This window comes from Oreochromis aureus, linkage group 3 (genome assembly GCF_013358895.1).
Source record: "Oreochromis aureus strain Israel breed Guangdong linkage group 3, ZZ_aureus, whole genome shotgun sequence".
NCBI lineage: Eukaryota > Metazoa > Chordata > Actinopteri > Cichliformes > Cichlidae > Oreochromis > Oreochromis aureus.
The window spans coordinates 32384099-32410618 of NC_052944.1; the positions used below are offsets into that span (position 1 = coordinate 32384099).

The following is a 26520-nucleotide window of genomic DNA, read 5'->3' on the forward strand; positions in this document are numbered from 1 at the left end:
AAAACACTTCTTCTGTCATGATGGTGAGTTTTCATCTGTAAATATGGAGCGAAGTTGTTTTGGATTCCTAATAGTTTAAAAACACAAATATTTGAGGATGTTGTCGACCTGTCTGCGCAAAGTTCATTAATTTTATATTTCATATTAATATTATAATTATAGTACTGAGGGCAGAGTAACACACAAGCTTTTTGTAATTTTTGCTTTAGTAGAACAAAATAAACAGCATAGAGAGTTTCTCATGTTCTCACTAGATTCAATCGAACCTGTTATTTTGTTTTTATGGCAGATAAATTGATCCTGATCAAAGAAAACAAGACCTGGGAGGAGGCCTTGTATTACTGCAGAACATTTCACAGGGACCTGGTTTCCATCACTAACCCTCAAGAACAGGGATGGGTGCAAGACAAACCAAGGAACGCCTCGAGTCCTTTTGTCTGGCTCGGCCTGCGCTACTCCTGCACTCTGGATCTGTGGTTCTGGGTCAATGATCAGCTGGTCTGCTCTGAGAAGTGGGGCAAAAATGGAATGACTGAAGAGTGTGATGTGGCTGTGGGCATGCAGAGTGGAGGACAGTATGAGTGGTTCAGTCAGAGAGACAATGAGATATTTAATTTTGTTTGTTTCAAATAAGACTCCATTTATTACAGACTTCATTCTGGAGTGAATTTTTTGATTTTGTAGTTTTCCGCTGTGTGAGGTTTTGGTGATGGGAAAATTTTAACTAAGAGCAAAACAAAAAAAGCTATAGTCGGAAACTGCACAAAATTTAAAAAACGAATGCCACAAACCAGAGCATTTATATTGCAAACTGTCACAAAAACCACATAACTACTTAATGATGTCCTATGACAGTCAATGTGATTGTGAAGTTTGTGCAAGTCTGTATAAACTGAAATGTCTGCTCGACAGTCTTTGTTGATGCAAATATTTTGCAAACTATCTGTGAGAAACTCGGGACATGTCTGAGTGAAGTAAATCGAGCAGCTGGTCACTTTTGTTTTAGTGCCAAGAGCCTGCGCTAGCTTTCAGATGTCCGCTGATCTCTCTGCATTCCTTCAGCTCGAATAATCTAGTCCCATTTCATACTGTGGCATAATGTTCCAGATAATTCTCCAATAACTTCATTTGTTTGTCGCAGCTGCAGATGATACCTGGCGACACATACAAAGGTGTAAACAAAGCTAAAGAAAAAGAACTCCTAGCATGTAGAAAACATGTCCTCCACCCTCTGGAAACATGTGACTACAGAGCCTATCGAAGCAGTATTAAAAACAACATCTAAAATGAGTCAAAGTTTGAAGTCCACAATGACCACATGGAGGTCTACAGACGACAACACTAATGTTGTAATGTGCAAGATATTTAGTAGAGTTAAAAAGAAAAAGTTCTCCCCCATCAGTGGACCGAAATTAAATCTCCAAAAGTGACAAACACTGTTAAAGGACATCACTCTGACGTCACTTTGCACTTTGACGTTACTGTCTCTTTACAAATCTGTGTGTCAATCACAATTTTCTCAATTTAATCCCCTTTTTTCTTTCTCACAACCTAAACGTAAAACATTCAGAGATCAGTGTGCTCTGTGTGTGAGAGTGAATGATAGCACACACAGCCGTTGTATCTTTCCTCCACCCAGCCTCTCAGTTAGGTTGAATTAGGTCTGTCTTTGGATTCATCATGATATTTCATATCTCCTTATTCCTCGTGGTTAAAACTTACACATACTTGTATTTAACTGAATGAGCATAACTAACTATGAGCAAAAATCACATGAATCATAATTCCGTGTTTAAGCCTTACAACATTTAACAATGTTTTTCTTCTTCAAAAGTATGATGACAGGTTGGTGACACGGTTCTTATCTTCTCAGTCCCAGACATGAATATAAAAAGTCAATGATGGATCCTGTCTGCACACACAAACTCCTTTCACAAAGCACTCTGTCTCTCTTTGTCATAATGTAAATGTAACACTTTTACCACCGGCTCGTGTAACAACCCCCCCCCCCTTATGCCTTCGGGTGAAGTCTTAACCCTGGTTAAACATTCTGTGATAAAAGATGCATCTCGAAAAGTAAATATCAGTCTAGGGTATCGTATGATTCTCGCGTCTAAATAATCAGTTGGAGGCTATGGGAAATACACTTGGCCTGTAAACGCTTATGTATCTGAATACTTAAATGATAAAACACCATGCAATAAAACCAACACGAGATCTCAGTTTTAGAAAATGTATTAAACATTTGCAGGAAACTCACATTCAAACCCTTTTTTTTTTTTTATGAAGAAGAATGAATATAGAAAATAAAATAGAACCCCGGGGGATAGGTTTTAGTCTTTCTTTTCTCAAACTGTCTAATTTTATTTTTTGAGTGCACTCTTAGTCTATTTTGGTTGGGCGCTTTAGTTGGAGCTCTTTTAATAACGATACCTCCGTATCCGTGAAGTCTTGGCCGCATCCGATGAATCACTCGCCGTTGCGGTAGCAACCTCCTCCGCTCGCAGCAGCGTAGCAACGAATCTCCGGTTCCCTCGGTAGTAGCGAATCGTCCTCCGTCAACGACTCTCTCCCGAGACGACTCTCAAAACTCCTTCTGTCCGTTCAGGCGGTATCTCCTTCAGCAAGGACCGTGGCGTTAGCCTAGCTCCGGCTAGCTAACGTAACCAAACTTGCCTCGTGTTCACCCAGCACAAATGGATACGGAAAGTCCAACTCAAACGCTCCGAATAGTTACCGGAAAGTCCACAGTCTGTTGTTTTGTTGTTGCCGAACAACCTCAACATTGGCGACATACGCAGTCCCAGAGTCTTTGCTCTGTCTACGCCATTTTTTTTTTCCCATTACTCCTTTTTTCCCTCTTGTTTTCGAGTCTTCTCCCGGAAGTGAAAAAAACTCAAGGTCATGAACTCACGTGATGTAGCGTAAGAAAATAATTTTTAAACCTCTTCTCTTTTTAAAGACATTCACATTCCATGAAATTATGTTTTAAAGTAACTGATTTTAAACACAACTATTTATGCATTTTAATACATTTATTTATATCAAATATTTATGCAAGTTTTAGCTTCACCATGAACTGTAATTTTATCTTTAACTTATTCCCATGAAAAAAACAAACAAATACCACTGATATTTATCAGAGTATTACACTCTCCCCCCACCAAATAAAAGCATGCCCTCATGACTTTGTACCTTGAAAACATAAACCATTATGGCACAACTGGTGAGTAAACCACACAACTAAGCAAAGATGGGTGTACCTATCCACTTGTAAATACAAGAGACATATTTCACTGTAGGGGCTGCTACAACACTGGGATGACCTGGTTCATCATAACTTAACCTTAAAGGAGCCCTCCTTAACCTCTGAGGTCTGGTCTTAATGTCAAAGTCAGGATTAGTCTCAGAGTTAAGTTCAGTGTCTTCTTCTTGCAAGAGAATGTCTTCAGTCAGTGTTTTGTCTTCGTCAGTCTCTTCGTGATTCTCGCAAGTCTCTGGTAGTTCAGTTTCGGTTGTCTCAGTAGACTCAAATTCATTTACACTGTCCATTTCAGGTTCCTCCACACATTCCTGTGTTACTCCCAGCTCAACTGTTTTTGGTTGTTCAGTCAAGTCGCTTAAGGAAATATCCAAATCCAGACTGAATGGTTCCAGAGTATCATCATCCATGTTGTTTCTGAGAGGTTCAACAGTTAAATCATACCAAAGTCCATAGTCCTCATCCTCTGAGTCAATGTACTCTTTCTCAACTTGATCACTGGGTGTAACTCCTTCTCTTTCAGAGTCTTTATCTGGCGTTTTCTGTGATAGTGTCTTTTCCTTTTCAGGCTTGTCTGTGCGTTCTTTCTGTTTTCTCCGTCGAAGAACTCTCCTTGTAGGTGTAAGATCCGTATGGGATTCAGGATCTAGACATATCCTCTTCCCAAGAGGCAGTAGGTGATTTCGATGGAGGATCTTGATTGGTCCATCACCATCTTCAGGTTTCAACCGGAACACTGGTAGGTTCGGCATCTTGCTTTCCACAACATATGGTTTTGACGCCCAGCGATCGGCCAGTTTATGCTTCCCTTGTAAGCCGAGGTTTCGTAGCAAGACTCTGTCTCCAGGTAACAACTGTGTGAACCTGATTCTTTTGTCATACCTCTGCTTATTGTTATCATTTTGCTTGGCAGCAACGGACTCTGCTAGTTCATAGGCAGCCTTTAACTCCTTCCTCATGTCAGAAACGTACTTGAGGTAAGTTTTCTGTTGTGTGCCATCACTGGAAGTCTCAAAACATAGATCCACAGGTAATCTGGCTTCACGCCCAAACATAAGAAAATAGGAGAGAATCCTGTAGCCTCATTAGGAGTGCAATTATAAGCATGAACCAAATGAACAATGTGCTGACTCCATTTTTTCTTTTTGTTCGGTTCCAGAGTCCCTAACATGTCCAACAATGTCCTATTAAACCTCTCGGGTTGGGGGTCTCCTTGAGGATGATAGGCGCCGTTCTTGATTTTTCCACTCCAAGTGAACTCAAAACTTCATGGACAAGACGACTTTCAAAATCTCTGCCCTGATCACTGTGCATCCTCTGTGGCAATCCATAATGAACAAAATACTTCTCCAGCAACACTTTTGCAACTGTAGAGGCTTTCTGGTCTTTTGTTGGAAAAGCTTGAGCATAGCGAGTGTAGTGATCAGTAATGACCAGAACATTTTCTGTGTTGCTCGAATCAGGCTCAATGGACAGAAAGTCCATACAAACGAGGTCAAATGGTCCATCACTTTGCAAATGCGACAAAGGTGCAACTCTCTTGGGTAGAGTCTTTCTTTTTATGCACCTCTCACAAAACTTGCAATACTCTTCAATCTCTGACTTCATCCGAGGCCAGTAGAACCGATCTTTAATCAGGCCGTATGTCTTGTCGAGGCCCAAATGACCTGAGTCATCTTGCAGTGATTTCAGTACGGTGGTTCTGTACTTTTCTGGTAGTACCAACTGAGAACAGCGTGATTTACCTGGAGGAGTTACAATGCGATACATCACTCCTTTCTGCATCTTTAACCTGTCCCACTCTCTCAACAGCAAAGAGCAAGTTGGATGCTTGGTCTTGTCACTTGGTTGCTATTGCCATTGCTCAGAGCTGACCACACTTGTCCTATGCCAGGATCTTCCCGCTGAGCGGTTGACAACTCAGTAAGACTCACAAAGGGCATATTTTTAACACTCAAAGAAGCCAGATTGCAATAAGCTTGTGGGATAGCTTGTGGAGAAGTGCCCAAAGGGTCAATGGCTCTTCCAGAGCGTGGATTTCTGTGCTTTATCACCACAGACATTTGACACATGGCTCTCACGCCTGCTGCAGGAATGTCGTTCCACTCTGACTTGTGTATTGAACTCGGATGTGGGCGGCGAGAGAGAGCGTCGGCATCAATGTTTTGGACTCCTGATCTGTACTTGAGACTGAAGTCATATGTAGATAGGGCAGCAAGCCAACGGTGACCCGTCGCGTCTAGCTTGGCAGACGTTAGCACATATGTCAGAGGGTTGTTGTCTGTCCTCACCTCAAACTTGGTCCCATACAGATAGTCATGCAGTCTGTCCACTACCGCCCACTTCAGCGCCAAAAATTCCAATTTATGGGCTGGGTAATTCTTCTCTGAAGGAGTCAAACTCCGACTGACGAAAAGCCACAGGTCTCAATCCTTCACCTTGATCCTGGTACAACACTCCTCCTAGCCCTTCCGGCTAGCGCCTACATGTAGCACATAAGGTAGCTGAGGATTCCCAAAAGCCAACACAGGAGCTTGGGTAAGTCGTCGCTTCAGCTCCTCGAAGGCTGCTTCACATTCTTCACTCCATCGACCACCAAAAGGCTCTGAGGGGTTAAGGTAAGTGCTATCCTGCTTTTCCTTTGCTTTCTTCTTTGCAGCTGGGGGTAACCGGACAACAGTTGGTTCAATGGGTAAGCTACCTTGGAATAATCCTTCACGAAGCGCCTGTAGTACCCACAGAATCCAAGAAATGACCGTAATGCAGTCACAGTGTTGGGTCTCGCCATGTGGTTACAGCTTCAGTCTTCTTTGGATCGGTAGATACCCCATCTTGAGATATAATGTGTCCAACATAAGTTACCGATGGCTGACAAAACTGGCATTTATCCAGTGACAACTTCAGTCCTTCGTCCTTTAAACGGTCAAGCACCTTTAGCAACCTGGTCTCATGCTCCTCAAGCGTTGCTCCAAACACAATAAGATCATCGAGATAAACCAATACCTCAAGCAAGTTCATGTCTCCAACAGTCTGTTCCATTACCCGCTGAAACGTAGCAGGAGCCCCTGTCACCCCTGTGGCATTCTTTCAAATTGGAAGAATCCAGCCGGGCAAATGAATGCTGTCTTGTCCTTGTCGGAGTCTGCCATAGGCACTTGATAATATCTACTCCGAAGATCAAGTACACTAAACCACTTGCTTCCACTGAGACAGGCCAAAGCATCTTCAATTCTTGGCACCGTGTATTGGTCTGGGACAGTGCGGCGGTTTAGAGTCCGAAACCACACACATCCTTATTTTCCCATTCTTCTTCCTCACGACCACAATGGGTGAGGCATAAGGACTGCGTGACTCTGTAACAACACCAGCGTTTTTTAGCTGCGATAGATGCTGTCTCAATGCCTCCATGTCTGCAGGCGGCAGCCGACGAGACCTCTCACGAAATGGTTTGTCCTCTGTGGTTTTGATAGTGTGCTGGGTGCTCTTACTGCATCCTACATCAAACTCATGCAGAGAGAAAACTTCACTCCGTTCCATCATTTTTGTCACCAATCTTTCTTTCCACTCCTTAGGAACTGGTGAGTCTCCAAAGTTGAAAGAAGAGGAGCTCAACTTCCCAGGTGACTCAACTTCAGACTCTTCCTTTCCAGGTGGAGATGACACAACGTCGACTGGAAACAGATGAGCTATTGGCGTCCCTCTGGTCAAGGTAATTTCCCGTGCAGACATGTTTCTGACTAGAACAGTGATTCTTTTAGCCGTCACACCAGTGGAGGTCTGCAACTCTGGTCTCACCAGGAGTCCATCGGGAAACCGTGACTCATCCGCAGGGTCATCAGGTGAGTCTACAAGGATCGTCTGAGTGCTCAGCACTCCCTGAAACTTTGGTGCCCCAGTCACTTTGGCAGCTCCCCCAGGCCGTATGGTGACAGGTTTGGTTTGAGTGAACCACACAGTTCCTCCCTGGTTATTGTCAGTATCAGGTGGTAGAACTGAGATCTCACTGAAAACTTTTCTGAAGACTGGGTGAATGTGCATGGATCTCACAAAGTTTTCTCCTCCCTTTTCCTGCAGTGGCTAAGCAATCACCTCACAGTGGGTGTGTTTGTGCCAACAAGCAGGAAGCTTCACCTCTCACAACTGGGTCGGGACATACCAACACAAGTGCATCAATGCTCTCACTCACGCCACGCCTGCTTCCAAAAACTCCAGCCTAAGTGACAAATAGCCATCATAAGGGTACTCGGCAGAACTAAGACCCCATATCGCCAAAGTGTCGATAGACGCCAATGGCAGGTGTGTCAAATATCTGTCGAGAAGGATCTGTACAGCAGAGTTACTTGAGAACCAGAATCGAGTATGGCTTTAGAGTAGATGCCTTCAATCTGTACTGACACTACAGAGCTAGGGCCCACTAAGCCTGCAGGTACAGTGTCGTTCACTTTTCCATCTAAGTTGCTGCACTTGGTGGAACGTTTACAACCACCGGGATGCCAGGCCGTTCCTCTACTGGATCCCGCGGTAGTTTTCCGATTTCTTTGTCAGTTTAATGAGGCGCTTATTGACTTTGAGTAGGTTTTCTTCACCTCCACATTCTCTCTTAAAATGTCCATCCTCCCACATCTATATAGCAAAATATTCCAGGTTTATCCTCTTGATAGCCAGACCTTTGTGGGGTAGCATTTTTTTTTGTAAGGTGTCGTGGCAGGGATTTCTAGTTGTGGAATCTGGGTGTTTGGATGTGATGCAACTGTAGCAGCTTTAAGACTAAGCATCTCAGCTTTCATGACACTTATCTCTTTTTTCAGCTTTGCTACTTCAGGATCGACTTCTTGTTCAGGTGCCGACTTGGAAACAGGAGTTACAGACTGCGACATTACTGGGTTCTTCATATCGTTTCTGCTTTGGAGCACATCCTCTTCCTCCCTTACTTCTTTTAGCAACTCAATGAAAGAAGGAGGTTCTCGCAGCTTGTGAGTCATACGAAGACGAAGTGCAATCATGTCTTGTTGCAGTGCTCCTCTCACAACCTGCCCCATCCGTAATCGATTCATGTCAGACAGTGCCACACCTCCTTTTCTGAAAATACAGTGCAGCAGTTTATCCAGCCTCAACAGGTAAGTAGACAGTTTTTTGCCAACATTTTGGTATGTATGTCTAAATTTCACCAGAAGATCAGATGCACTCTCAGTTGTTCCAAAAGCTGTCTCCAAAACTTGCATGTAGTCATATGAAGTTGCAGTAGGCTTCTGCACTCTTAGGAATCTTACAATGTCAGCAGCTGGACCTTTCAGACTTTCCACTATCCGCTGTTTCTTTATATTGTCACTGCACTGCCACTCTTCTAGCAGATGTGTTGTCTGCTCTGCCCAGGCATCATACTCTTCCTCCCCATTGGGCGAGGTTTCACACCAGAGAACATGCGCAGCTTACGATAGCTCTGAGAATCAACAGATGTGGTGTTACATTTATCCACTAAGGAACTGATGGCATGTATCAGAGCAGTGTTCACGTCAAGGGGTGAAGGCTGAAGTAAGCCACTAACATCAGTAAGAGTTTTACCTTCAGTCTTCAGGAATAACATTAGCTTAGATTGAAACCCGTCATTATCTGCAGGAGCAGTGAGCACATGAGCTGGCCATGGACCAGCCTCCCCAGGAAGTCCAACAACACCAGGTAAGGTTTGATTAGTCAAGTCAGTTGAAGTCTTGATCAGTACAAACTGTGTCTTAGAAGCTACGTCAAGACAACGGTCAACTATCTCGGATTTCCCAAATACTTTGACCTGACTCAAAGCTGATAGCAGAACTGCATCTGTGACATCTGGGTCCACATCACTCAAGACAACTGCATGTCCATAAGCTAACTGCTTCTTTTTGCACCAGGCTTCAATTTCAACGGCTTCCATTTTTCTTTTTAGCTCAAACAGTAAGAGATCTCACAATAAATGTAACCACACTTGACAATTCCCTGTTATTAGCAATGAAAATAATTACCTTAGCAATCTCAAAAAAAATTTAATTCCCTCTCTTTGTTGAATAAAGGAAAACCAGGTCAGTCATAACAAAAATACATACATCCCGGACGAGCCCCCAAAAATGTAACACTTTTACCACCGGCTCGTGTAACAACGCCCCCCCCCCCTTATGCCTTCGGGTGAAGTCTTAACCCTGGTTAAACATTCTGTGATAAAAGATACATCTCGAAAAGTAAATATCAGTCTAGGGTATCGTATGATTCTCAAGGCCTAAATAATCAGTTGGAGGCTATGGGAAATACACTTGGCCTGTAAACGCTTATGTATCTGAATACTTAAATGATAAAACACCATGTAATAAAACCAACACGAGATCTCAGTTTTAGAAAATGTATTAAACATTTGTAGGAAACTCACATTCAAACCCTTTTTTTTTTTTATAAAGAAGAATGAATATAGAAAATAAAATAGAACCCCGGGGGATAGGTTTTAGTCTTTCTTTTCTCAAACTGTCTAATTTTATTTTTTGAGTGTACTCTTAGTCTATTTTTGTTGGAGCTCTTTTTAATAACGATACCTCCGTGTATCCGTGAAGTCTTGGCCGCATCCGATGAATCACTCGCTCGTTGCGGTAGCAACCGTCTCCGCTCGCAGCAGCGAGCAACGAATCTCCGTTCCCTCGGTAGTAGCGAATCGTCCTCCGTCAACGACTCTCTCCCGAGACGACTCTCAAAACTCCTTCTGTCCGCTCAGGCGGTATCTCCTTCAGCAAGGACCGTGGCGTTAGCCTAGCTCCGCTAGCTAACGTAACCAAACTTGCCTCGTGTTCACCCAGCACAAATGGATACGGAAAGTCCAACTCAAACGCTCCGAATAGTTACCGGAAAGTCCACAGTCTGTTGTTTTGTTGTTGCCGAACAACCTCAACATTGGCGACATACGCAGTCCCGGAGTCTTTGCTCTGTCTACGCCATTTTTATTTTTTTTTCCCATTACTCCTTTTTTCCCTCTCTTGTTTTCGAGTCTTCTCCCGGAAGTGAAAAAAACTCAAGGTCATGAACTCACGTGACGTAGCGTAAGAACATAATTTTTAAACCTCTTCTCTTTTTAAAGACATTCACATTCCATGAAATTATGTTTTAAAGTAACTGATTTTAAACACAACTATTTATGCATTTTAATACATTTATTTATATCAAATATTTATGCAAGTTTTAGCTTCACCATGAACTGTAATTTTATCTTTAACTTATTCCCATGAAAAAAACAAATACCACTGATATTTATCAGAGTATTACATAAATGACATCTTTTATAACTGGAATATACAAATCCCTGTCATCAGTGGATCATTCAAATGGGAAATCCAGTCTTGTATTTTAATATTCAAATCCTGACCAGGAGCTTTCTTTACTGTATTTCAATTTACCTGAGAGCTGTCTGACGTCAGATAAAGAGGAAATTCTCACATGTTTTTGCTTCGTACCTTTTGCACTGTCCACTTCCTGCTGTGACAAAACAAATTTCCCACGAGTGGGACTAATAAAGGTTATCTTATCTTATCTTATCTTATCTTATGTAAGTTTAAAAACTGTAATATCATTTCATGATTGTGGTACAGAGGTGATGTGTAGTGAATATTTAAAATATTTTGTCATGTGTTACAAAAAAGAAACATTTATCGTGCACAACGTTTACTGAAAAGAGTTGTGGGCTTACAATAACAAGAGCTTCCAAGATGAGTAATATTAATAGTTTCATTACCTTCTCCATGAGCTGCTGAATTATTTAAAATGTATTAAATTCTGTTCTGGTTCATAACTCTTGACACTATTTTTCTTTATCTAGCTTTCTGTTTAATCCCTCTTTTCTTTCCTGACATAAAGTTTGAATCAAAGAAGTTCTGTTCAAATCTTTGTTTCCTTGAGCAATAAAACATCACTTTCATCTGTCAGATCAAAGATGCAGTGGAGTCTGTATCTGCTTATTCTGATGGGTAAGTGGATTGTTTTACCAAACACACTGTTTTATTTTAAATTAAAATGACTGTAGATTATGACCTCACAAGAATTGTTTTTTAAACGTTTCTCTTTAAAGAATAAAAAAGCTAATTAGATAATCTCATATAATCTGAAGAGTATTTCAGGTCAGTGTTGCTTCTTTACATGCCGCCTGTATGAGTACCACTTTATTGCAGAAAACGAGAGCTGGTATGAAGCACAGAGATACTGCAGAGAGAAATATACAGACCTGTCCAAAGTGTTTGACATGACAGACATGAGCAGACTCTGTAACTCCACACAGAATCAAGGAGAAGCCTGGATTGGACTGAACAACAACACAGGTGGAAACAGGATGTGGCATTGGTCTCTGCCAGGAGTGGAATACATTCAAAATGACAGCAGCTGGAATCTGAGTGGAAGAACTGGTAATGAGCCACCTGGGAACTGTGGGAGGAAAAGATACGATGATGAAGATAAAAGGCTGGCAGATGTTTCATGTAATCATACTATGTGGTTCATCTGCTACGATGGTTAGGAGATGTTAAATATAATTAATAAATAATATTAAATTTGATTATAATATCATGATATAAAAACATAATGCAATCACATAATTGTGAAGTGAGAAGACAGAGATAGACAGAATTTCGGGAGACAAATTATTGAGGGATGTCTTTGTGCGTCTTTGTTTGTTTCACAGAAATGAAGAAAGAATATAAAACATTGTATTTGATAACAACACCTATGAACTGGACACAGGCTCAGAGCTATTGCAGATATAATTACACTGACTTGGCCAGTGGACTCAATCAGGTAGATGGAGAAGAAGTGAAGGACCTGTGTAACAACTCTACCTTTAGCACATGGGTCGGTCTGTTCAGAGACAGCTGGAGGTGGTCAGATGGGAGTAATTTCTCTTTCAGATACTGGGATATGCAGTTATTCAATGATGAACAAAGCAACAAGACATGTGCTATGACTCTGTTTGGTTTTAAACATGTAAAGCTGTCTAAGGTGTGACTGGGTTCTTCCCACAAGTTTTTCCCACAAAACACTAGGCAGAACTCTTAGTGAGGGTCAACATGTTTCTTTTTAATTGATCTGAAAAAGTTATCTTTAAATTAAGCACATTCTTAAAGTTGAAATGACTTGATTGGCTGAGAGCTCTCATGTTTAATGAGTTACAATGCACACAGTTAAGATAAGATAACCTTTATTAGTCCCACACGTGGGAAATTTGTTTTGTCACAGCAGGAAGTGGACAGTGCAAAAGTTATGAAGCAAAAATTAGAATAAAATAAAATAAGAATAAATACAGTACACAACTGTACAGAATAGAATAAAATAAATTACTATATACAGTAGAATAAAATAGAATAAAATATACAATAAGATAAAAATAGAATACAAATGCTATATACAACTGAGTAAAAATACAACGATGCCAGAAAAGATTATTGCACATTAGTGTTATTGCACATTTGTGGATGTGTGTGTTTGATCAGTTAAAGTCTTTGTTGTGGAGTCTGACAGCAGTGGGGAGGAAAGACCCTGAAATCTCTCTGTCCCACACCGTGGGTGCTGCAGTCTCCCACTGAAGGAGCTGCTCAGTGCTGTCAGAGTCTCATGCATGGGGTGGGAGATGTTGTCCAACAGGGATGACAGCTTAGCCGCCATTCTCCTGTCACTCACCACCTCCACTGGGTCCAGAGGGCATCCCAGAACAGAGCTGGCCCTTCTGATCAGCCTGTTCAGTCTCTTCCTGTCCCCAGCAGAGATGTTGCCGCCCAGCAGACACACCATAAAAAGATGGCTGAGGCCACCACAGAGTCATAGAAGGTCTTCAGGAGTGGGCCCTCCACTCCAAACGACCTGAGTCTCCGCAGCAGGTACAGCCTGCTCTGCCCTTTCCTGTAGAGGGCGTCTGAATTATGAGTCCAGTCCAGTTTGTTGTTCAGATGAACACCAAGGTACCTGTAGCTGTCCACAGCCTCAATGTCCATACCTTGGATGTTCAGTGGTTGCAGTGGAGGATGTTTGTGCCTGTGGAAGTCTACCACCAGCTCCTTGGTTTTACTGGCATTGATCTGGAGGTAGTTCAGCTGGCACCAGTCCACAAAGTCTTGAGTCAGTCCTCTGTGCTCCTTGTCGTCCCCATCAGTGATGAGGCCGACTATTGCAGAGTCATCAGAGAACTTCTGCAGGAAGCACTGGGTGGAGTTGTGGGAGAAGTCTGCAGTGTAGATGGTGAAGAGGAACGGAGCCAGAACCGTTCCCTGTGGGGCCCCGTGCATTGCAGGCGACCCTGTCCGACACACAGCCCTGAGTTCTCACATACTGTGGTCGGTCGGTGAGGTAGTCCAAAATCCAGGTAGTGAGGTGATGGTCCACTCCAGAGTTCTCCAGCTTGTCCTTCAGAACCGAGGGAAGAATGGTGTTGAAGGCACTGGAGAAATCAAAGAACATGATTCTCACAGTGCTCCCAGCGGTCTCCAGGTGAGCGAGGGAACGATGTAGGAGGTGAATGATGGCATCATCCGCTCCAATGCCAGGCTGGTAGGCAAACTGAAGTGGGTCCAGTGATGAGCTCACAAGGCGCTGAAGCTGAGCCAGGACCAACCAGGACCAGGACCAGTTGGTCTGTGTTTCCTGTGTGCACACACTGACTACTGAAAAGTTAAAGGAAAACACTGTGCAGGTAAAAACAATTCCACTGTATGAGAAAATCTGCAGAGAGTAAAAAGTTTGTTTTTAAATTCTAAAAGTTACAGATTATTTCCAGGTTTATATATGTTTCAGTGTAATAAAGATACAATGTTATAGCAAATGGGAAGAATCTGCTCGAGGTTTTGGATTTAGAACACATCTCTAAAAGTGTAACAGAATTAATTAAAAAATAAAACAAAAACAAAAGGTAAGCAAAGGTCACTTTAATGTTCCTTCATAAACAAAAATATATAAATAATAAAGCAGAAGTTACTTGGCAGTGAAGGATCACAATCTACAAAGCTACCCTCTGTCCACGGATACAAATAGCTTGTTTTGTATTTACAAATAACTGCATGAACTACAGTTCTTTACTTCTGCTAATGTGCTTGCAGCCTTAACCACAATGACTTTATTTTTATTTGTTTTTCTTTTGACATTTCTCAAACCCTTTGACTAGACAGTTATGAAAATGTGTTTCCAACTTTGCATATCATACCTTGCTTTGTTTCTAAATCCTAAAAACTTCAGTAATTTCCAGGTTATAGAAAAATGTGTGCAAAGATCATTTTACTGTGCGATTTCAATAACATGACCAGGGGTCTCAAGCTTTAATGAGGAGTGGGCCACTGCTGGCACTGTCATCTCATTGGAGGGCCACTTTAGTGTTCAAGTAGTACAAAACAAACAAACAAGAAAACACCCACAAACATTTCCGTAAATAGTGTTTTGTTTGTTTTTTAAAGTTGAAATATTGTATAAGAAGATAAAAAACTGCAAACATGAATGCAAGTTGTTTTTTCCTCACTCTTAACTAACTGAAGCCTTTCATTGAACTACCAAATAAACAAATTGGTCCTCTCTTTCTGGCAGAAAATTGCAGACATAAGTGTACATTAGTTTTTGATTCTTTCACTGAACTAACACAGACAATCCTCAACATGTTTGTGCTCTCAGTTCATATTGCCTTCATAATCATTTTTTGGTTTTAAAGAACTTATTTTAACATCGCACTCAACAACAAAAAAAGTCCTCCTCAACAAAAAAACTTCAAGGGCCAAATTGCATTATATTTCTTCACATCAAGTAGAGGTGACGTGGGCCGCAAGTGGCCCCCAGGCTGCGAGTTTGTAGCTACCACAATGACTCTGTCACACATCAGTCATGAGAAGAATCTAGTTCCTGTAGAAAGAGAAGAAAGTTATTTTTATATGTAAAGTGTAGAAATGAGTGCACTGATTGAATTTGCTATTTTAGGCATTTGTACACATATGTGTGAGTGTGTATTATTTCATGATACTGTTGAAAAAAATTTAGTTGTTCACATATTCAACCAACTTAAAGAAGTCCAGACGCTTTTCTTTCCAAGCTCCTTAGACTACGATGACCTGGATGACTGAGAACCTTCACAGACAGTTGTTCACATTAAACTTAGTAACTCAGTGTGAATGCTGTACAAGGCAAAAATACTTCAACTATATTTTGTTTATTGATTGCATATTTGTGCTTATTTTATTAATGATCAATGATGTGAAATATAATGAATTATTAATAAAGGTGATACGTGACAGTGCAGTGACATACTTTAGCTCCGTGGCTGGTGCTCTTTGTTTTCTTTTTCTGTTTTTCTGTAATTCAGTTTTATTGTTTTGCACCCACTGTGGGTGAACAATGAAAATTTCACAAGAGTGAACTTCTTCATTTATATTTATATTATTTTTATATTATATTTATATGTAAGTGTACAAAGGAGTGCAATGAGTGAATCTGCTATTTTATGACACTTGAACACATCTGAGTGATACTGCTGAAAAAAATTCAGTTGTTCATATTAAACTTGTTGGCTCTTCAGGCCTGGAGTTGGACAGCCCTGATTTAAAACAACAGTAACATCTGGTATCAGTTTGTGTCAAAGAAACCTTTACACTGACTCATTTGCCTTGCAATGAGCACTAACAAACACTTCATAGGAAAAGTAAAAATTTGAGATGATTGGTTGTTCTAGTTCAGTCTTTCTCAAAGTGTGGTACGCATATGTTTACCAGGCTTACCAGCTTGCACCGGCAACTGTCGGAGGAAGTCTTGAGTGAAGAGGAATCTGCCGTCATCCATTCCTAGCAAGGACAGCATGCTCTCCGTGAGCTCGAGAATGGTGCCATCACCCAGGCCTGAGAGAGAGAGGAGTTTCTTGGCCCGCTCTGCATCGGAGAGGGAGTAGCAACGCTGCAGCACCTTGAGAGCGATGTATTTCCCTTGAGATCCCAGACGAGGGTCATCACATGGCGGGTGGACAGTGGATCCAGCAAGGCAACCACATGATGGTATTTCGTGTCGTTGGCCGAAACGCCACAAAGAGCAAACTGAGTTTCAACATGTACAAACCATGAAGGAGGGTCGTGAAGCCAAAAATCCGACAGCTTAACCGCCACAGCAAAAATTAAAATGTACAGCTCTGCTATCACTTCCGGCATAAATGAAGACAGAAAACATAATAGCAGTGGCTTTTGTAGGTTTACTGTAGTTGGGCTGGCTGGTATAAAATGATGTGCTTCCCATATGGAAAAGATATACAGTTAAGCCCATAATTATTCATACCCCTGCCGAATTTTGACTTAAAGTTACTTTTGTTCAACCAGCAAGTTCTTTTTTGAGCAGAAATGACACAGGTGTCTCCCCAAAGATAATAAGACGATGTACAAGAGGCATCATTGTGGAAAAAATATTTCTCAGGTTTTATTTATATTTTAGCAAAAGTATCATGTCCAGAATTATTCATACCCTTTTCAATAATCAATAGAAAAAAGCCTTTATTGGCTATTACAGCAATCAAACGCTTCCTATAATTGCAGACCAGCTTTTTGCATGTCTCCACAGGCATTTTTGCCCATTCATCTTTAGCAATGAGCTCCAAATCTTTCAGGTTGGAGGGTCTTCTTGCCATCACCCTGATCTTTAGCTCCCTCCACAGATTCTCAATTGATTCAAGTCAGGACTCTGGCTAGGCCACTGCAAAACGTTAATGTTGTTGTCTGCTAACCATTTCTTCACCACGTTTGCTGTATGTTTTGGGTCATTGTCGTGCTAAAATGTCCACTGGTTCCCAAGGCCAAGTTTTTCTGCAGACTGCCTGATGTTGTTGTTGAGAATCTTCATGTATTGCTGTTTTTTCATGGTGCTGTTTACTGTGATTAGGTTCCCTGGTCCATTGGCTGAAAAACACCCCCAAAGCATTAGGTTCCAACCACCATGTTTGACAGTGGGGATGGTGTTCTTTGGGTTGAAGGCTTCTCCATTTGTATGCCAAATGAAGGCCAACATCATTGTGACCAAATAATTCAATTTTTGTTTCATCTGACCATAACACTGAAGACCAGAAACCTTCTTCTTTGTCCAGATGAGCATTTGCAAAGGCCAAATGAGCTTTTGCATGCCTTAGAAGTGCCTGGAGAAGTGGCGTTTTCCTTGGTCTGCATCCGTGGAACCCAACAGTGTCCGTTGGACTGTCTGCCTTGAGACATTGCCACCAGCAGAGCCCAGATTCACCAGAATGGCCTTGGTGGTGATCCTGGATTCTTTTTCACCCTCTCACTATTCTCCTGGGCAGCACAGGTTTCACTTTTGGCCTCCGACAACGTCCTCTGAGATTTTCCACAGTGCGGAACATCTTGTATTTTTTAATAATACTTTGCACTGTAGCCACTGGAACTTGAAAACATTTGGATATGGCCTTGTAGCCCATTCCTCACTTGTGAGCAGCCACAATGCACAGCTGCAGGTCCTCACTGAGTTCCTTTGTCTTAGCCATGAATGTCCACAGACCACCTGCAGAGAGCTGCTGTTTTTCACCTGTTGAGTTGAGTAAAACAGCTATTTCCAATTAATCAGGGTAATTAGGATGCTTTAGAACAGCTTTGACTATTTGGAATGGTATGGAACTTTGGATTTTCCCAGAGACTGTGACAGTTTGTGAAGGGTATGAATAATTCTGGACATGATACTTTTGCTCAAATGTAAATAAAAGCTGAGAAATATTTTTTTCCACAATGATGCGTCTTGTACATCATCTTATTATCTTTTGTGAGACGCCTGTGTCATTTCCAGTCAAAAAATAACTTGCTAGTTGAATAAAAGTAACTTTAAGTCAAAATTTGCCAGGGGTATGAATAATTATGGGCTTAACTGTATATAAATCTTATAAAGTTTGTATCTGTCTTGTGTGAAACTTGTATGAAAAGCATACAAGAGTGAAAACAGATATAAGATCCCTTGAAAAATTATATAAATGAAACTTGTATGTTTTGGATACTTACTAAAACAATATATTAAAGTAATGAGAAAGTGGCCACTTTCATGAGTAAATCATATAAGTCTTATATGATTCACTATATGAAGCAAGCTAAAGCTGATGCAAGTATTTTATAAGTTTTTCCTATTTCTTTTCCATATGGGCAGCTATGGTTGGCATAACATAAACGCAGTGATGCTGGAGGATGAACGTTAACTTTTTCCACTGAATGAGGGTTCCCGATGGTTAGGAACAAATGTAATCGCATGGCAGGATGCTGTTAATGGACCAAACTTCAATCAGGAGAACAACTGCAATATAAAGTTAGTCATTAATATACTGCTGCATGGGTTGGGCTGTAGTTACATTGTAAGATTTTAAAAACTGAGCTTTAAAATGAATAGTGATGATTAAAATAGAGATTTAAGAAATAGCACTAATATATACAGACCACTCAATTATAAATATCAAGGATTAACAGAGGTGATTATAAATAAAAATCAAGTAAATTGACAAGAATATTACAGAGTAGAAAAAAGCCTGTTTAAAAAGGGTGTAACTATTGCAGTGTTTACAGTGTCTTAGATGGAGGAGCTGTACAGGGAGATGGCCACAGGCAGGAATGATTTCCTGTGTTGTTCAGTGGTGCTTTTTGCTAATCTCAGTCTCTCACTGAAGGTGATCCTGTGACTAGCCAGTACATCATGGAGTGGGTGGGAGGTATTATCCAACATTGTCTTTATCTTGGACAACATCTGCCTCTCAAACACCACCTTAATGCAGTCCAGCTCCATCCCCACAACTTTACTGGCCTCGTGGATCAGTTTATTTAGTCTGTTGGCATCTGTGACCCTAAACCTGCTGCCCCAGCATGCAACAGCATAGAGGATAGCACTGGCCACAACAGAGATGCAACATCTTTTCACTTCACTTCTGACCGGAGTCGAGCTGAGAGATCTCAGCCTCCATGACACTGTTTGATGGTCACTTGTTAAAGTCTGTGTGCCTTACACAAACATAGACATCATTTCACTGAGCATGATGTTTGTTTCCCACTCACAGCACAGAATTTGTTTATGAGTGAAAGCAGAAGTAGAGTTAGATACTCAGTGTGCCTTAATAGTCAAATTTATTAAAATGACTCAAATGTAGGAAGCAGAAACTTCATCCAGGTAATCCAACAGTCCTGCATCATTTTTCAAACATAAGTTAAATCTGTCTCTGTCTCTCTTTCTGTCCCTTTTCCTGTTTACTCATAATGCAAATGACATCTTTCATAACTGGTATATACAAATCCCTCTCGTCAGTGGATCATTCATTCAGAGGGAAAGTCAGACTTTTATTTTAATATTTAAATCCTGACCAGACCAAAAATAGCTCTCCTTACTGTATTTCAATATTTACCTGAGAGCTGTCTTCATGAACACATCGGATAGAGAAGAAATTCTCACATGTAAGTATCAAAACTGTAATATCATTTCATGATTGTGATACAGAGGTGATGTGTAGTGAATATTTAAAATATTTTGTCATGTGTTACAAAAAAGAAACATTTATCTTGCGCAACTTTCACTGAAAAGACTTATGAGCTTAAAATAACAAAAGCTTCCAAGATGAGTAACATTAATAGTTTGATTATCTTGTTCATGAGCTGCTGAATTATTTAAAATGAATTAATGTCTGTTCTGGTTCATAATGTTCACACTATTTTTCTTTATCTAGCTTGCTGTTTAATCCCTCTTTTCTTTCCTGACATAAAGTGTGCATCAGAGAGGTTCTGTTCAAGTCTTTGTTTCCTTGAGTAATAAAACATCACTTTCATCTGTCAGATCAAAGATGCAGTGGAGTCTGTATCTGCTTATTCTGATGGGTAAGTGGATTGTTTTAGCAAATATACTTTTTTTTAATTTAAATAAAATGACTGTAGATTACTATTTAATTACTACTGATTACTACTTGACGGGTTTGTTTTTTTTAAATTCTGTTTAAAAAAAAAATCTTACATAATACCTCTGCAGGCACTTTGTTTTATACGTTATATGTATGTGTGTATTTGTATTTATTTGACTGTTACTCTCAGCTCTGCACTGTTAGAAAAAGCATCTTGAAAAAACGGTGATATTCCGGCAGCTGGGGCACCAAAATACGACCGTATAATTACAGAAAATAACTCCCGCATAAAAATACGGTTATTTCCAGTAATGAAAATACAATTAGTTGCGCTAATTTGACATAGGATCTCGCCTTTTTCAAGTGCCGCTAAACATTAAATTAGGAACATGTTAATGTCATTAAACAATGAAATCATCTATAAATAGGAAAAAAAAAAAACATCTTAAAAAAACTGTAATATTCCGGCAGCTGGGGCGCCAAAATACGACCGTAAAATAACAGAAAACAACTGTCCCATAAAAATACGGTCATTTTCAGTAATGAAAATAGAGTTTGTTGCGCTAATTTTACATGGGATTTTTTTTCAAGTGCTTTTAGACATTAAATGAGGAACATTTTAACGTGATCAAACAATGAAATTACCTATAAACAAGGTCAATGAATGTGGCAATATGAATCATAATACGTAAATGTACAGAAATATACAGTTAACAGTTGGTTTAAATAATAATGGATTGCATGCCCTGGGACAGACTGACAGAGGCGAGGCTGCCATATCACACCATCGGCCCCTCTGGCCATCACCAGTAGGCGGTAGGTGAAGAGTAGGGATGGGTATCGTTTAGGTTTCATCCGATACCGGTGCCAAACCGGTACTTTTGAAATGGTGCTGGTGCTTAAACGGTGCTCAAACCAGTGCTTAAAGAATGGAGAACACAAACTTTGTCCAAAAACCTCTCATGTTCAACTGTTATTTTGTAAAAAGATAACAATGTTAGCCTTTTCTGCAGCTATAGGGCATATATGGTATCACTCTTGGCTGGAAGCAGTGCTTAAACAATGGAAAAAACACAAACTTTGTCCAAAAACCTCTCATGTTTAACTGTTTTCCACTTTTTCTTTGGTCATTTTAGCCTTTTTGGCCAGGGTGAAGGGAGTATCTGCCATCAAACAAGAAGACAGCCGCATGTAACTACGACGGTGTTTGCTAGTTCACCTTACATGCATTAATGTAATAACGTGGTTAGCCTACTCAACGTTAATTACACACGAACAACATGAAGCTACTCACGCAGAGAAGAACGGCTGCTGCTGCCATCATCATCGTCATCATTTCTGCTACACTGGCAGGGCTAGGGCCAGGACTCTCCTCTTCGGGTTTTTGGGGATGTTGCTAACTCGGGTCCGATAACAGGCACCACACCCGCAGTAGATGTGCTCGGTGTGAGGTCTCGCAGCAAGCTATCAAACACGGCGCATTTCGGCTTTAAAAAGCGCTATGCGTCGCCAGGTGTTTCATCGGATTTGAGGTGTTACCTCCTTTGACAGTATCACAGTATCAGCTTAAAGCACTTGTTGCAGGCTGCTGAGTTTGCATCTTTGCTGTGAAGTACAGCCAGACTTCTGACCGCTTCGCCTTGGGCATTTTTAATCTGTAGCTCTGCTCTAAAAAGAACGTGACGTACCTGGCCCCGCCTACTATCCTCGGAAACATAAAATGATTGGCTAGAATCTAAAGTGTATTACAGCTCAGGAAAAAAAAGGACCGAAATAAAGCACTGAAATGTGCGCTGCTTACTACCGTTTATGTCAGAACCGGATACCCATCCCTAGTGAAGAGTCTTGACCACGGACACAACGACCGAGAGTGTCCGAGCCGGGGCTCGAACCGGCAACCTCGTGATCACAAGGCGAACTGCCAACTCTTGGGCCATGATCGCCCTAACTAGCAATGATAATAATACTTATGTGATGTAACACAAGCTTATAGGGCTCATGTTATATACTGTAAAATGCACAGTAAAATACCTTCATATTAGGATTTTTTCCTACGGTCGCAGCCATACCCGCGACCTTGTTGTTGTTAGTTCACATTCATTGGCCGATGCTTAGCGTGATGTTATTATGTGTCCCAACATCCAGTGGCATGTCACATTGTTTTCATGGCCACACCCTCACCCCAGGTGCAGAGGCCTATTTCTGTTCAGGAATGTTGTGAAAACGTTGAGATTTATATTAATTTCAATTCCTACCTCTACACTTCTTTTTCAAAATCCATAATTAGCACAGCGTGGCCGTGCAATGTTTTGTGTTGTGGCATGCAAAGGAATCTTAACAACAAAGCTCGCAGAGAAAGAGAGATTGTACTTGTTATTCAACTCCAAGTTGGTAGGGAGAGCTCTTTATTAAAAGACTTGCTGGTGCTAGGCTGTGCCTCAAGGTTCAACAACAGCACAACAGAAGTCACTCATGGTACAGCACTCCCTCTACAAAACAACAACTGCCAGTGACTCTGCACCACGGCGTAAACACAACATTCAAGATAACAGTTAAAAGTAATGTAACCATAAACAATAAAACAAGAACATCTAAACAGCAGCACATGTCCCAAGGCATGATTTTTATATTTTGCTTGTTTTACGTTATTGTATTTTTGCACAACTCTGTTGCTTGTGAAGCTCGCACACAAGAATTTCACTCACATGTACTGTACCAGTGTACCTGCACATGTGACGTGACAATAAAAGTGATTTGATTTGATTTGATGGGAGAGAACTAGCTGTTCCCCCAACACGCCACAATATGTTTTTTTTTAGTTTTTATTCCTATTAATTATATTTTCACTTGTTACCTCTGAATTATTGAATCAGACCTAGGTGACATGAAATTTTCAGCAAAATTATAATTCAAATACTCCTTTAATTATTGATTATTCTCATTAATTTTCGATCATTTTATATATTTTTCCATAGTATTACATTTGAATTTAACAGATCATTCTCTCACATAACAGACAATTATTCGTGAAATTATGATACATTTCTGGATGTATTTTACAATCTAAATATGCATATGTACAAAAAATATATTTAAAAAACAAGTAAATTGTGTTTTACTATATTTACAGTGATGTTATGTTATTTTACCTTTGACATGTAAGATCACAGTCTACTTATGTAAATTTAATGATATCCTTGAAAGACAGTACAAAACTGTAAGATATACAGTAAGATACTTTGACATGACTATTTTTTGGAAGAGTGTGCACAAGATTTTCCATGTACCCGGACCTATTGCATGTATGCAACTGGACTTTAGCTTAGATTCACTCAGTCTTCTCATATGTGCCCAATCACTGCAGTCAGAGTCTCATTTACGTGACAGTTTCAACCTAATGTTTGATTTGCTAATCTGACTTTTTTGTTTATCATATTTCTGTATTTCAGGTCAGTGTTGCTTCTTTACATGCCGCCTGTATGAGTACCACTTTATTGCAGAAAACAAGAGCTGGTCTGAAGCACAGAGATACTGCAGAGAGAAATATACAGACCTGGCCAAAGTGTTTGACATGACAGACATGAGCAGACTCCGTAACTCCACACAGAATCAAGGAGAAGCCTGGATTGGACTGAACAACAACACAGATGGAAACAGGACGTGGCATTGGTCTCTGCCAGGAGTGGAATACATTCATAATGACAGCAGCTGGAATCAGAATGAAAGACACAATGAGCCGCCTGGGAACTGTGGGAGGAAAAGATACGATAATGGAGATAAAAAGCTGGTAGATGTTTCATGTGATAATACTATGTGGTTCATCTGCTACGATGGTGAGGAGATGTACATAATATTAAATAATATTATAAAATCATGATATAAAAATATAATTGAATCACATAATTGTAAATTGAGAAAAACAACAAACAAATAATTGAGGGATGTCTTTGTGTGTTTTTCTGTTTGTTTTATAGAAATGAAACAAGACAAAAGATTTTATTTGATTAAAGAACCTAAGAACTGGACACAGGCTCAGAGCTACTGCAGATCCCAATACACTGACTTGGCCAGTGGACTCAATCAGCTAGATGGAGGAGAAATGAAAGCCCTGTTTACCAACTCTACCTTTAGTGCATGGGTCGGTCTGTTCAGAGACACCTGGAGGTGGTCAGATGGGAGTGATTTCTCTTTCAGATACTGGGATATGGAGTTATTCAATGATACACAAAACAACAAGACATGTGCTATGACTCTGTTAAACAGATCAGGAAAATGGAGCTCTGATGAATGTGACAAAGAAAAACCCTTCTTCTGTTATGATGGTGAGTTTTTATCAACATTTTTCTGACCAGTTTTTTTTAAAAGGAGGATCACTGGAATCACTGACAAGATCCAACTGAACATATTGTATATTTTTCCTCCACCTACATATGCATGTATGCTGAATTAATCTCAAAACATGAATACACTTAGTTGACAGTCAGATGACTTTAAATATGTGTGGGATAACTTTCAGCTACTGGTAGCTTGAACCAACGTTTTAAACTCTCTGTTGTCTGTAAATATGGAGAGAAGTTGTTTTGGGTTCCTAACAGTTTAAAAACACAAAAATATTTGAGGATGTTGTTGACCTGTCTGCACAAAGTTCATTATTGTTATTATACTGATTTCTACTGAGGGCAGAGTAACACACAAGCTTTATGTAGTTTTTGTTTCATTGGAATAAAATCAACAGCATAGAGAGTTTCTGATGATTAGAACTCACATAGATTCAACTGAATGTGTTATTTTTTTCTTTATGGCAGATAAATTGATCCTGATCAAAGAAAATAAGACCTGGGAGGAGGCCTTGGATTACTGCAGAGAGTCTCACAGGGGACTGGTCTCCATCACTAACCGTTACCAACAGAGATGGGCAGAGGTGAGAGCCAAGAATGCCTCGAGTCCTTTTGTCTGGCTCGGCCTGCGCTACTCCTGCACTCTGGATCTGTGGTTCTGGGTCAATGACGAGCTGGTCTGCTATGAGAAGTGGAGCAAAAACCGAAAGACTGAGGAGTGTGGCAGCGCTGTGGGCATGGAGAGAGGACAACATGAGTGGGTCAGTCAGAGTGAAAATGAGAAATACAATTTTATTTGTTTTAAATAAGACTTCAAAACTATTTTAGAATTGAGGCAAAATAAGATTTCTGTTGTGTGTCACTGGGTCTTTTTTTTTTTTACTGGCAAAAGTTCAACTAATAGCAAAAAACATTGTTGTAAACAGCACAATACTGGCAATATCTGATATTCACTAAAGTAAATATAGTTTCCTTTTGACTGCCTGATTCAGTGATATCATATTTACTTACTTTCTTCATTATTACTTCATTACTCCATTATTGCACTTTCGTTGTTAGATGTCAGAAACAATGTTAGTTTCAGTTTTCATATTTGCTGTTTATTTTATTTTATCTTTGCAATATTTTTGTCTTTGTGCACTTACACTTATAAATTGGTCTTAATGATAATATTTCTAAATATTAAAAACTAATCCAACAAACCAGAGCATTTATATTGTAAACTGTCACAAAAACCATGTAACTACTTTTTTTCATAATGATGTCCTATTTAAAGTGACATTCTGTAAACCGATGATCTGTCTGTCATGATAAATAAATACTCAGTTGGAAGTGTAACAGTCTACACTCCGTACAAGAGTTCTTGATACATTTATTCCTACAGAAATCCTTTAAAGTTCGACCCTAATAAAAAAAGTCATCTTCTCAAAAACTGCTTCATTGACCTGAAAACTCTTGGCATTATCCAAGTGATCATTCTCCAACTTGCAATTAAAAATGTCCTTACAGTCCAGGATAGAGCAGAAGAGACCCACTCATCTGTGCCTGATAAAATTTGAATGATTTCCTTTGTGTACCTCATGAGAAAATTTGAAGCCTAAACCTCTGAGTGTCACATGTCAAGCATTATCATCATGCACTTAGATCAGTGGTTCCAACAAGAGAAATGCTGCCCCCCCCCGGGCGTTCATGCACGCACAAACACATCCTCCAACCACACACACCCATATTTTGCTCCATTGCGGTTTATTTCACACCTCAAACATTTAGTAAGCAATTAAGCAAATAGAAGTAATCTGCAATAAATTACATGTAGTAATAAAATAAACTACCGTAATTGTCGGGCTATAAGCCGCTACTTTTTGCACAAGCTTTGAACCCTGCGGCTTTTAGTCAGGTGCGGCTTTTCTATGGATTGTCCATGATTTTTGTGATATCGTAAGACGATTTGTTTTGTTTGCTCTGCTGTTGTACGGCTGTTGCCTGGCGGAAGGGCATGTGATCAGACACACAGGGGTTCAAGAGTGGTATGTTGGTCACATGTCTAGGGGCTCAAAATG

The 26520-nt window shown here is 40.3% G+C and overlaps 1 protein-coding gene across 2 annotated transcripts; it reads left to right on the plus strand.

Annotated features, from left to right (window-relative positions):
• The first annotated feature begins 19648 nt into the window (after positions 1-19648).
• On the plus strand, positions 19649-25803 carry LOC120439197 (secretory phospholipase A2 receptor-like). Of its 2 annotated transcripts, XM_039609973.1 has the most exons (5): positions 19649-19686; positions 20063-20103; positions 23573-23956; positions 24098-24445; positions 24929-25803. In XM_039609973.1, the coding sequence occupies exons 2-5, from the start codon at positions 20070-20072 to the stop codon at positions 25267-25269; spliced, it is 1107 nt and encodes a 368-aa protein (XP_039465907.1). In that variant the 5' UTR covers positions 19649-19686; positions 20063-20069; the 3' UTR covers positions 25270-25803. The 2 variants fall into 2 exon arrangements, with proteins under 2 accessions (XP_039465907.1, XP_039465906.1); XM_039609972.1 differs by lacking the exon at positions 19649-19686 and having other exon boundaries at positions 20046-20103.
• The last annotated feature ends 717 nt before the right edge of the window (positions 25804-26520 follow it).